Source organism: Falco cherrug, chromosome 9 (assembly GCF_023634085.1).
Source record: "Falco cherrug isolate bFalChe1 chromosome 9, bFalChe1.pri, whole genome shotgun sequence".
Taxonomy (NCBI): Eukaryota; Metazoa; Chordata; class Aves; order Falconiformes; family Falconidae; genus Falco; species Falco cherrug.
The window spans coordinates 3,417,986-3,431,241 of record NC_073705.1 but is presented as its reverse complement, the minus strand read 5'-3'; the positions used below and the strand labels follow the sequence as shown (position 1 = coordinate 3,431,241).

The window sequence follows — 13,256 nt, the reverse complement described above, 5'->3', positions numbered from 1 at the left end:
TAATCGTTCCTTTTTCAATGCTTTCTTTTGTTACCTACTTGAGGGTAGCCAAGAGGGGTTAAAGACTCCAGCAGTGTCCATTGCTCCATTTGCTTGGTTTGCCTTTGCTTGGAGCCAGCTCGTTAATTGTTAAGTGCTTTAATTTTTTGCAGATGATGTAATGCAGACTACTTACTGTGAAATTGACCTGGACAAAGGAAGAAGAGATGCATTTGTGTACGCTATCAAAAATCACTATTGGTACCAGATGTATATTGATGACTTGCCAATATGGGGTAAGTGATATTATGCATAAAAAACTTGATTACAACTACAGGAGTTCTGTGCTAGTGGGTGCCATGAAGACAGTAAATGACTAAGCTTCGTTATTGGAATTTCACAAGTATGTAGAATTTATGTAATCAAATAATACAAATAAGTTGAAGAATTATTACATTGGAAGAAGAGTAATATGGCTTGTACTAGTGAATTACAAAAATCAGTGAAAAGCTGTTTTGTTTCTCAAGCAATGATTTAATAATACCAAGTTACTGGGATTGAATTCTCTTAAATGTTTGATTGAGTGGTAATTAGATAGGTATGATATAAGGTCTGTGTTAATGTGTTCATGAATAACAGCTGTCATAAAATTCTTCAAATATCTAAACTATATTTTGCTAGGTTTTTTGTGTTTATTACTAATGCAAGCGCTGTTTGATTTACTTTTACGGTAATTTAGTGGCTTTTAACAGTTTTGCATGTGCAGTCAGTGATTATGTGAAGGTTTATTTTACTTGTGCTTATACAGTTCTTAAATGTTCTTGCTGAGTATTATTAATCTGGGCTTAGGAGTGCTTGTGTCTTGAACAAAAAAATTATGTGTCCTTATTGCCGTTGTCTCCTAAGCTCTCTGGTTTTTGTTACTCCCTTGTAAACTGTGATCACATACCTAGCAAAGAGTGCTCTGCAGATTGTGCTTTGCACTGATGTAGCAATCAACCAAACTCCCCAAGCACTAACCTCCCTGTTGTAGATATAAACTGAAGGGAAATGAAAAGCACCACAGAACGCTTTAAGGTAAGGTCTTTGTTGCCTGTGTTCCATGAAAGAGGTAAAATTGCCCAAAATAAACAAAATCCCACACCACCTACAAACACACAGTTCAAGCCACATGACAAAAGTCTTTTGATAGGTAGTATGCTGAATAATGCTACCCATCATTCATTCATTCTGACAGAGGGTGATTTTTTCGCTCACTCTTACAATTCTAATTGATTTTATAAAGTAGCTATCTAATAAACATGGGTCCCAGCCAGAAATGCCGGTACTTTATATATTTATTTATGTATCTATTACTTATCTGTTAGTCAAAAAGGTTCTAGTTTTTTTAAAATGTATCTGTTTTTAAGAGATAACATTATAATGCCTGACAGGAGTACTCCTATATTGTATTCATTCTTTCCAGCAGATTAGCTTAGCATGTGTTACAGCTCTGTGGCAGGGCTTGCAGTAGACCCTAATTAATGTGTGTGGCCTGTACTATACTTCTTGTGCAATTTGCTTTTCAAAAGCATGCATGAGTGACAGTTGTTGCTATAATATTTTTTTTTATGCTTTTGGCCCTTCAGCAAAAGATGAGTGAATGGTTTTCCTACACTAGTGACAGCTGTGTAGGCTTTAGACTGCCCAAGGGTGATGGATGCTAAGCTGGCTTCTTTGGAGTCCTGTGTGGCTAGCAAATCTTGGGACTTTCTCTTCTAGAACTCATTTTTCTGATCTTAATTGAGAACATTTTTTTTTCTCCTCAAATATCAAAGAACAGATATACTTACTAAATCTTCTACACACTGACTACATTTTATGCTCTCAGCTGAAAAATCTGTTTTACTGTGATTCCAGTGTTTTTAATGTTCTTCAGTAATATGCTTTATATGCACAAGAAGTCATTCCTAATGCTACAGCTAATGAACATGTAGAATCTAGGTATTATCTTCATATGATATTAAGAGGCTGGTTTTGATAGTTGTTTGGAACCAGGACTGCAAGTGGTAATACTTAATAGATGAGTGCAGCATCATAATTACTGGTAATATTATGCAAGGGTACAGTCTGACATCAGGTGTGAAAGCAAGTGGTCTGTGTCTCCCGGGGGCCAGGTAAAACTAGCAGGACCACAGATTGGTCAATCAGTATTAGCCTGGTTTTATTCCAAAAAATTAAGCAGTTCTTGTTGGGGGGCTGAGAAAAGAGTGAATCCATCTGAACTGGTTAGAAGTGTTTCCCTGCAAGTCTTTCTGACCTTTGTGTTCCAAGTACAGTTTAGAAAAGTGAATAATAGCTTATCTGCATGAATTCTGGTTTTGCTGGGTCTCTGTTAAACTATAGGAATATTGCAGGCTCTGAGTGCTGCCTCAAACTTAAAGCTCCGAGATTTACTGCTCACTGAACAGTTTTTATTATAAAGATTTCTGTTATGAATGTGGCATGAGTGATACCGTACACATGGCTCCTCCAGCTTATTGTTGACTCTGTTGTATAGATTTTTGCCTAGTACCACATGTGGTGGCAGAGATACTAAGAAAACTAGTATCTTTTGCTTGATTGAGTGTCATTACATAGCTGTTAATTTCAGTAACTGTGATGAAAAACATTAGGACTGGTTAAAATACATGGCAGTAAGAACTTTAGTAATTATGATGGCATCTCTGACATACTCTGATTACTGAGGAGTTTTTTTTGTTTTATTCAGGTAGCGTCCAGAACTGGTTACCCTCAGCTTGCATTAAAAATATCTTGTGCTGAAATGGCTTTTTTGTTGCTATGTGAAGGCTGTCATGGTGATCCACTTCAACTGGGTTGCCTTTCCTGATAACGCTGCTAGCCAGCATGTATTTTATGTACTGTATCACCCAGTCCACTATTTTTTTTATTGTTGATTTGTGTCTTGTAGCCAGATTAAACCAAAATTTTGTTCCCTAAATATAAGTGGGTAGAGTCCTTTTTTTTGTGCTACCAAAACAAGTTAAGTAGTCTGAAGAGTTTAAAGGAAAAGGATTCGGATGGTGTCAATATTTGCTGAGAACTCTAGGCAACTTCTGTTTAATTCTGTTCTTAAAGCAGACCACTCACTTCTCTGGGCTCATCCAGATGGATATGTGGCACTCCTGCTGTCTCCTGGCAAACTTTAGTTAAGTTCATGTCTATGTTCTTCATGGTTTTCCACCTTGGTAAGGCTTACTGATGTCAAAGTCATACACACAACCATTAATATTTGCAACTCTCCTTAGGAAGCCCTCAAAATATCCAGTAAGAAGTAATCTAGTTTCAGAAAAGGCTAGGCATAAAATAACTTTTCTTAACTGCTGATAACTAAGGATAATGACTTCACACTGCTGTTTGAGGGCTTTGGAAGGTGTACACTTTTATTTTCTGACCTGAAAAAGGCAACCAGGTTTTTTTAAGGGCATTCAGATAAAATGATTCCATCTTCTATTTTTCCCTGAATTGCCATCCCACAGCGGAGGGGCTAGGTTTGACTGTTTCAGGACATCTCCCTAAGTATATGGAGCACCACTAGTGCACTCCTTCAGGTAGTGATGATCAGGATGTCCTTTAGGTAGTTTAGAGGTCTGTATTGTGATGGTTTTGAGTAGTACCATGGGAACAGATGGTATGCCAGGTGCTAGGCTGTATGGCATAGGCACAAACTGGCACCAGTTTCATGTGGATGGCATATACAAGGCAATCCAGACAGATGAGCGTGAGTAAGAAACGTGACAGAAATATACCACCTTGAAAATTGAAAGCACAGGTAGTGCACAAGTTCCATTCCTTCATGTACCTGCTGCTTCATGATAACCTGTTCCATATCCTTCACCTACTTGTTCTTCCCCCCACCCACCCCACCTTTTGTGTCTTGAGTGGTGCTTTTATTGTGGCTTTCCATCTTGTATGTGATCTTTGGTCGGATGCTTTTGACATTAAAGGTCATGCTTATAACCTGTGAGCTTGGTGACTCCTAGACTTGCCTTTTTCTCCACCTCGCCCCCCCCCCCAGCGGAGTACATTCTCTTGAATTTTTCTGTAGTACATCAGACATTTTGCAGTAATTTATTGAAAGGTAAGAACTTAATCATGGCTAGTGTTGAGTTCAATTGAGTTCTGATGCTCCAGGAGCATCTGAGCAGCTTTCCATATGGGAGGTAATAAAAATCTCCAAGTAAATTATAACTTTCTGAATTTTTCAGTGAAAGTAACAAAGAGAGTAGTCAAAACTGTAATTCTTGGCCAACATTGGAAGCTTGTGTGCACATGAGAGCAAGAAGTATGTGTTGGGGAGTCAACTAATGAGAAATACAGAATGAAAGTAAAGTTTTTAAGAAGAAGAAAAGTTAATGAAGGGATAGATGGGAGATGGGGAAATACAGAGGTCTTAGCTAAGTTCTGTTCATGGAAATTAAATCTGTATTCAGTTAGTTATTTATCTGGTAAGAATTCCAAATAAAACTAGAGGAACTGTTGTGTCTTCTGTTTCTTCTGTAGTGTTTGTAGCTGCATGCTTTTTTCTTCTAATGCCATTACAAAATGCTTCTTGCATTATACCTGTGGATTGAAGATGTAATCCAGGTATTAGAGTTGAAAAGAAGAGCATAAGGTCTGCTGTGTTCTCTTTACTGTAGTTATGTTGCTTTATTAGCTGGCAAAACTTTTGTAATACATATTTCAAAAAAAGTAATTACAGACTGTTTGAAAAGCATACCTGTAATAGACGCTTACACTTGTTTCCTATGCAGGCATTGTTGGAGAAGCAGATGAAAATGGAGAAGATTATTACCTTTGGACTTACAAAAAACTTGAAATCGGTTACAATGGAAATAGAATTGTAGATGTCAATCTGACCAGTGAAGGAAAGGTGAAACTGGTACCAAACACAAAAATCCAGATGTCGTATTCAGTAAGTAATTTGGTGATGCATCTGTAATAAGAAATTCTACATGGTGCAGTAGCTCAAAGATAGGTACTTGTATACCTACAACTATATATTGATACATCAGGCTATATTAGAGGAAGGTGCATCTTCACTCCTTCCAGTATGGTTTTTTCCATTACTGAAAAACCTTGATAGGGTTATTAAGAATAAATGTAAAATGATGATTTTTGAAACACTTCAAACAAACTGAAGCTTCTGTAATCTGCAGAAAAGTGTGTTGTTGGGAAAGAAAGATGTCCCCAAAAGTATGGAGACGAGAAGTGTAGAGGACTCCCCAGTAGGTACGCATTTTTGTAACATTTAGAGCTCTGACATTTGCATCACAGATTTAAATGGGTTCTGAGCTAGGACCAAAATGCATTGTACTTTGCCTTCATACTTTGCAAGCAGTAGAAATTTGTCTTATTTATATAATATTAATAGTAAGGTTTTCTCTGAGGCCCTCTGCTGTTATATTGAAGTGCTATGCTAAAAGGTAATGAATAAACAAAATTTGCTGATCTGAGGTAACAAATTAAATTTTTCCATTTTCCTCCTTTTTTTATTTGATGCTACTTAATTCTGTAATGGTTCACTTCTCACGTTCACCACATTTGTATACTGAAACTGGTTCTTCAGTGCTGGCTTTTCTACAGTGTGTTAACAGTAGGTGTCAGCATAAGAATATCCTCTGAAATAAAATCTTCTATTACGTTTGTCTTCGCCTGATGAAGTTGTATGGTTTGAAATGCAAGTAACTGTTTTTTATATGTGCTTTCTAGAATTGCATTTACACTATTCTCCCTATCTCTACTGCAAAATTGATCGTAGAAATTTTGAAATTTTCTACTTCATCAAATTCTGCCAGCATCGTGAAGTCCATTTGCTCTGTGAATTTTGAGGTAGACAGGACTATGTAGCTGCCAGTAATGACAGTACCATTAGATGTTCTCTTGAAATACTTTTTAGTGTACAAAGCTCAAGAGTTAACTATCCAATTCTGTTGGCACCACTGGGCAATTGCTGGGCTGGCACGTGTGTGGTGTTTAATTCACAGATTGTCTCTGGTGGTTTTATTATAAGCAGTGGTGGCTTCTTGGTGGCTGATGCTCTAATGAGAAGTGTGCCTAAAACAGTGTGGAAAGCTATTAATGCTTTGAGCTACTAATCTTGAAGAAGGTTGTAATTTGAACTGAAGAACATTAATATCATACCTCAAAGTGAGTAATACTTCAGTCTTGGGGCTTTTAATCTGTCTCGGGACTGTGGTGAGTGCTAGGCCTATAAGGGTATTAAATCTGCATTTATATGCTTTCTTCTATACTGAATAAGAGAACATATGTTGGAAAGGATAGTTCCTGATATATAGGTGTCATGTATTTTAAAAAGATATGCACAAGGGGGCTGCATTTATTTTAAGATCATTAAAAATCCTGATTATTTCCTGAACTTGGCATGCCTTTGAAAAAATTCAGTGGAGATTCGTGTTTTGTTTCTGAAATTACATTTAAAAATTAAAATGAAAACAATCTTGCAAAAATTCTGAAAAATACTTGGCACCATATATTCCATTAGTATAATTAAATCTTCCAAATTGAAAGCAGTCCTCTGTGCAGCTAGTGTAGTAACTGATAGCAGTAGTATGCAGTAACCCTGCAGTAGTGTGGCCATAAACACATACTTTTGCAGCAGGTTTCAGAGTTATTTTATTGGCAATTGAAGCGTCTAGATTGCAGAATGCTGTGGTCTTACAGATTTTAGGCTGCAGCTTTTAGCTTGTAGCTTTTAAAATTTTAATGTCTTTTAGAGTCCAGCTTGATCCCTTTTATCCAGTTCCCTTCCAGCCAGCTTGTATCTCAGTTTATGCCCTTTTCTTTCTTAATAGCATCTGTTTTAAATCTGCTCTTATATCTTCTTTTCCCTCACTTCTGCTAGACCACATCTTTTTTTCCTGGGCATTGTACTCAGAGAATTTAGGTACAGTTGATTTCACTTAATACAAGTCTCAGTGCATGGCAGCAAAACAGATCTCAGCTGCCATTCAGGGTGCAGAAGTAGAGGGGAGTGTCATCACTCAATGAACACTGATAACGTTTTCCACAAGCCTCTTTTCATGCAACACAGCGCATGGAAGTGTTGACAAAAGGGAGTGTGCTGTCAGAAAAGGAAAAAAAAAATCTTTAGAAAAATTCCACTGCTTTCTAGCATGTCATTCCTGAACATGTTTAAACATGCTTCTTTTCTTTAAACTTTGTTCTGAAATCTTGGGCAAATTTGGGAAGATTTTTCAAATGTATACCCCTGCAGGTATCTACCGTAGGGAAAAAAAGATCATCTTTGAACTATTTTTTGACAAACCTGAAAAATAGGGTCATTTGGATTTTGGTTTTTGCACCTTCAGTGAGTATCTTTTTGAGTTCCTTCTGTAATCAGGATAAAGGTTTGTTGTATTTGGCAACTATTTGCATCTTTGGTTAGCCTTGTGGAGACAGTGAGAGCTGAGGCAGCGTAAGGCTGGTTCTTCCTTCTTAAACATAAGGACAGGCAAGATTAGATCCATGAAGCAAGGTGGCTGATGTTCATTCTATGTCTGACCTGTAGATAACAGTCTTTGTAGAGATCAGTCCATTGTTTTTGCCAAAACCTAGGTTCATATTGAAGAAAACATCTGAAGTGGATGATTTTTAAAGTGTTCTGGGTTTCTGCATGTGACTATTAGCTGAACATATTATAATGAGCTTTTCAAGTGTACATTTTTCTCTCTTTAGGTGAAATGGAAGAAATCAGATGTGAAGTTTGAGGACCGATTTGACAAGTATCTTGACCCATCTTTCTTTCAGCACAGAGTATGTATTGTTCTAAGACAAATTTACAAAAAATTCCCTTCAAAATGATTGCTTTAGTTTGGAAGATGTCATGGAATTTTTGGATGACATCTTTGAATTTTTTGGATGTTCCAGGTGTTCTGGGACAATGAAACAGACAGGTCTACAACTGTTTCTAGAACAGACTGTTAGTTCTGTTGCTCTAATAGGATGGCTCCAGTTTTTTAGAGTGCTTCAGTAAATGTGCAGGCAAGCTTCAAGCCTGCAGCAAATACAACACAGTTCAAGAAAACATATTCCCATGATTGGAAGGGATAAGTTTCAGGGACACAACCATACGACTTGTAAGTTGAATAACTGCAGTTAGTCATATGTCCACTTTTTACTGAAGTAAATGCAAACCAAAAAGCATCAGCCTAAACCGGTTGGCAGTATTAGTTGTGATTGTTTAAACCTGTGGCTGTAATCTCCTTAAGGGTAGTATACTCAGCTATAGCACTTTCTGAAATTAGGGGTTTGGGATTGTGTTTGGACCTTGGTGTAAACCAGAAGATGTGATTGTCAGAGGCAAAATAATGCTGCTGCTCATTTTGGTTTTGTGCAAAGTGATGGTTCCTTTAGCTTTGTGGCTGTATCTCTTTTACTGCTGAAGCCACTTCTCTAGGCAGGCAGCTGTGTGTCACGTTGCCTTTCCTTTACCAAGGGGGCACGCACAGCCAGTTTGAACTTTGCTGGTGCTTAACAGAGCTGTGATAGCCTCATCATGAGCCAGCTTGGCTGTTGAAAAGCTTTACGTAGGGCATTCCACAGGCCAGTTTTGGTAGGACTTTCCACAAATTTAGTATTACTTACAACATGGGTTTGTTGCTACTTGGTTAGTGCTGACAAGCTGTCCTGCTAAGCAACCATTTATCCGTATTGGAACAAATTTGAAACACTTTTACAGTTCTAAATCTTAGGGATGTGTTTTCTTTTTGTAGATTCACTGGTTTTCAATTTTCAATTCTTTTATGATGGTGATCTTTCTGGTTGGCCTAGTGTCTATGATATTAATGAGAACTTTGCGAAAAGATTATGCGAGATACAGCAAGGAGGAAGAAATGGATGATATGGTAAGATCTGCATTCACACTTCTAAAATCTTTTTTTAAGGGTTATTGTTTTCTCTGTATGTTCATTGTGTTAGTAGCTCTGGCTTTCTTCAGTTGGACAGGAAACTGCCTTAAGTGTGTCTTGAAAGTGTTACTAGTTTTCTTTGTAACATGGTCCTAAGTTGCAACTAGTCACTGCATTAATGTTCATATCTACACTTTGGCTGAACGAGGTCTGTTCTGAGTGTGTAACAGAAGCCTGTGTGTAGTCCTAAGCACTCCAGAGGATTTTAGGGACAAGGAGGGAATCTGATAGATTTTACTGCACAATATTCAGATAGTAATTTTTCTTGTCTTCCTAAGCATCTGAAAAGTAAACTTTTCTCCTAGATTTGATGCACTCAGGAGAGAAGACATACTTGTATCTGAAGTTGCTTTAATAAATCAGACTTTTAATACATGCCTAGCATGTGTGTTTGCTGTTAATTGTCATGACTATAGACTTAAAACTTTTTTGTTGCTGTTCCTAGGACAGAGATCTGGGTGATGAGTATGGGTGGAAGCAGGTCCATGGAGATGTTTTTAGACCATCCAGTCATCCGCTAATATTTTCATCACTTATTGGTTCTGGCTGTCAAATTTTTGCTGTGTCTCTTATAGTCATTGTTGTTGCAATGATAGAAGATCTATACACAGAGTAAGTATAATTGCGCCATGCCTTATTCATGCAAATGCTTAAATGAATAAAATAATTGCAAAAACGAATGTTCTAACTGGCCTGGAAAAAGAAGTGTTTGAGTGTCTTTAGTGTTTATCTTCAGATCAGTTTTAGTGTTCATAAGGGCTCTTTTAAGTTGTAACGAACCTTTGTCCTACTCTTACCATGTGAGTTGGTCTCCCCTAATTTAAGGCTTGTAATGCTTGCTTTTCACATGATTTATTGAGCAACTAGTTTGTTCTGCAGCATCATGGGTAGATTATATGGGAAGTAAATGTTGAAAGGTACATATTTCATTCCCTTGTTTCATCTGGAGTGACAGTTACTGTATTTCTTACCTTATTTTCCCGGCTGTGTCCGGTAAAGACTGGTAGGAGCGTGCTGTGTTGTGAATGGTCCTATTTACTGCTGACAACGCATTAAGCCAATCTTATCCACAAGTCTTCTCAGGGATGGAGATTTAATTTCTTCAGTTCTTTTGAATAGGTGCTCTGCCTCTGTTGCCTGTAAAACCTCCAGCAATAGGTGGGCTGTGGTCCTGACTGGAAAGAATTCATTTGAAACAAATAAATACTACTCAAGTTTAAATTTAACACACCACTTAACAGTTCACCTAGTTCTCTTCCTTTACCTTTTATGTGTTTGAGATTTTTGATGTCCTGGATGGACTTAATCTGTTTCTGTAGTGATTGTATTTTGGGTACTGTGGGGAATCTTGATTATTTTTTTTTTTTTTTTTTTTTAACAAGCGCTTTGTTTTAAGCGGTGACTAAAATTTCATATCTCTGTTCTATTTTCTCCTGTTACTATTGATTTTAACAAGTTGTAATACTTCTAATGTGCCACTAGAGAGAACTCTTGGTTTTGAGTTCTTTTAACGGTGTGTTTAACAAGCCACTCCATAGTACTAGTATCTTGGCATATTTTCATTTTTCGTGTGGTGTGTTTGCCCCCTTGTGCCCCATGGTTACACTTCTGGCTAGACTGATGTACACATTTTTAATTGTACAGCATGTCAATCCTTTAAGGGAAGGAATGAAACCATTCAGAATGTTGTGCACTGTAGAGAAGCTGTAAATTAGTAATGGCAATTGTAAAATGCATCAGAACAGTAATTTTTAAAAATATATGTACACTTAGTCTTTCATTGCAGTAGGCCTTTATATCACTTTCAAAGTTAATTTAATTCTGGGTGTGTAACGGAACAGTTGACCAAATCTGGTGCAGACAGTTCTGCCGTTTAGAAAAATAATGATGTGAGTGAAAAAAGCTGTAAACCAGAATCACGAGAATGATTGCCTGTCAGTGTTCTTCAGCTCTGCTAAAACTCTTAGGGATCATGCAGCTGGTATGGGCTAAAAGTCTCTCAGCAAAATGTGGTCGTGTCAGCTATTAATTTATTGATACTGGTTTGTGGATTAAGAAGCTTTTACATTAGAATGTTTGGATCACAAGGGAGTAAGCTCAAGAACAGGAAGTTTTGAGGTAATTTCAGAGGAACATCTGCCGGTCAATAATTTTAGAGGAACATCTGCCAGTCATTTTACAGGTAGCCTGGACTTACATGTGTTATTTCAGACTGTGCCTGGTCTTCTGGGGGTCTGCACATGTTTCTAAATTGTCTTAAGTTAGGACAAATGTTAAAATTGGTTTTTATCTAACCAGTAGCTTTCTAAAATGGAACCATTGCTGATTTTTTTTAAGAAGCAAATGTTAGCCTAACAGTCCTTTAGTGTGTGTGACCAGCAGGTATATTTGCTTAGTTCAATTCGTGCAGTCATGGAAGCCGGTTGTACTAAAGATTACTTCTTTGAGTAGGGCAGGCATCCAGTAATGGTTCATCAAAAGCTGAAATGCCAACATCTGGAATCTCTCAGAACAGCTCATTTGAAGAAAGTACAGCTAGCTGGCTGAAAACCTGCTGCTTTTTGCTGTTGAAGAGTAGCAGCAGGACATGGGAAACAGCTCTATTCATGGATATCAGTTTATCTTGCTATTCTTAGACATGATTTTTAAAAATGTATTTGGAGATGGCTTTTGTAATTTAAAATTACTAGCTTTGCCAGTAAAATTTCAGGAAAAAAATATGCCAAAATGAGTACTCCAGCATTTAATGAGGTGATAATTTAAAAATTACTAGACTCTTCTGATTGGACTACTTCATGCTGATTTGTGGCTTCATTATACTATTTATAGCTTTTAAGTCAGGTTTTCTAATATTCTATAAGTTTAATGCTTTCGATCTTAAAAGTTAATTTCTGAGGGTTGGCAGAAACATCATTTACAACCTTAGATTATTTTTGTTAATACTGGCCTTTATATTAAGTAAAGAGGACCTTTTTTCTGCAGTAGTTGAGTCTTACACAGTGTATGTCACATAAATAATTTGGTGCACACATCCAAATGTCACAGTGTTTTGATTGGAGGTGTGATTTTTGTACTCCAGTGAAAATAAATGCATGTTAGGAAAGAATGTAGTATGTCAGAACTCTTCCCCCTCACCCACCCCCCAAACCCCCCAACTGAATTAGACTTGGTCGAAGCTTTGGATATAAACAGTTCACATTCGTACACAGATTTTACAATTTAAGCACTTTTAAATTTTTACATTATATAAAAATATTAAATAACTGGTGCTGCTAAATGCACATATTTTACTGTAATATTTTGCTCTAATACTATTTTCTTCTCTCTTTCATTTACCAAAAAATCACTTCTTGTAGGAGAGGATCAATGCTTAGTACAGCTATATTTGTTTATGCTGCAACATCACCAGTGAATGGATATTTTGGAGGAAGCCTTTATGCTAGACAAGGAGGTAAATTGTTTTCATGTTTGAGCATTTTCATTATATTGTTACGTTAAGTGGAGAAATCATTATTTTCTGATTTGCAGTAATATAGAAAGGTCCTCATGTAGTTAGTTAATTCAGATGGAATCCATTAAATTCTTAATAAACAGGAAAAAATTTGCATGTATTTAACTTTCATATTATTTCCTAGTTGGTATTGGCTGCATTTTCTCGGTAAAGATAGCTGAGGTCTTTAGTTAATTTTAAAGTCATAAGAGCTAAAGAACTACTAACAGTTGTGTCTTATGGATTGCTTGTTACACTCTTGTATATAATTGTTTGGCTCATGGCACCCAGAGAGTATCATAGTCTCTCCCTGTTCCGTAACGTGCTGTGAAACACCTTATGTCATCTTCTCCAGAGACTCCTGCATAGCCCTCCTCTGTAAGTACTGGGGGCGTTAGGTCTACTAACACAGAAAGGATGAGTATACAGTACTTACTAGACCATTAATTGTTGATGTGTAAAACTGTTTATAGCGTCTTTTAAAGAAGGTTATTCTACTTTCTAGACTGTACTCTATGCTTAGCAAATTCAAAATGGGTATCAGTGGAGAGAAGTAGCCCAATAAAATTGATGTAACGGATTTGGACAGGCTGTCTTCAAGTGCTCCCCACGGTTCCTCTGAGTTATGACATCCTTGCAGTCCACTAGCTTCCTCCATTCCCTATGCTGCAATAAAAGATTAATATATATCTATTATCTTCTCTTCTATAGTGCTTTAGGAAAAAAAAATCTGGTAAGTTAGCAAAAGAAAATCTGTCCTTTTAACACAACCTACTTGTCAGTATTCAGTCTCAGAATGCACTCTGATCTATGGTGTT

At 37.0% G+C, this 13,256-nt stretch overlaps 1 protein-coding gene across 1 annotated transcript in view; it reads left to right on the top strand.

The window, feature by feature from the left end:
- The window catches only part of TM9SF3 (transmembrane 9 superfamily member 3), a 49,311-nt gene that overhangs the window by 17,890 nt on the left and 18,165 nt on the right, over positions 1-13,256 (top strand). The window contains exons 3-8 of the mRNA XM_055720589.1: positions 153-275; positions 4,773-4,933; positions 7,717-7,794; positions 8,754-8,885; positions 9,394-9,560; positions 12,305-12,399. Of these exons, the coding sequence (XP_055576564.1) occupies positions 153-275; positions 4,773-4,933; positions 7,717-7,794; positions 8,754-8,885; positions 9,394-9,560; positions 12,305-12,399 (756 nt within the window). The remainder of the gene's footprint in view (positions 1-152; positions 276-4,772; positions 4,934-7,716; positions 7,795-8,753; positions 8,886-9,393; positions 9,561-12,304; positions 12,400-13,256) is intronic.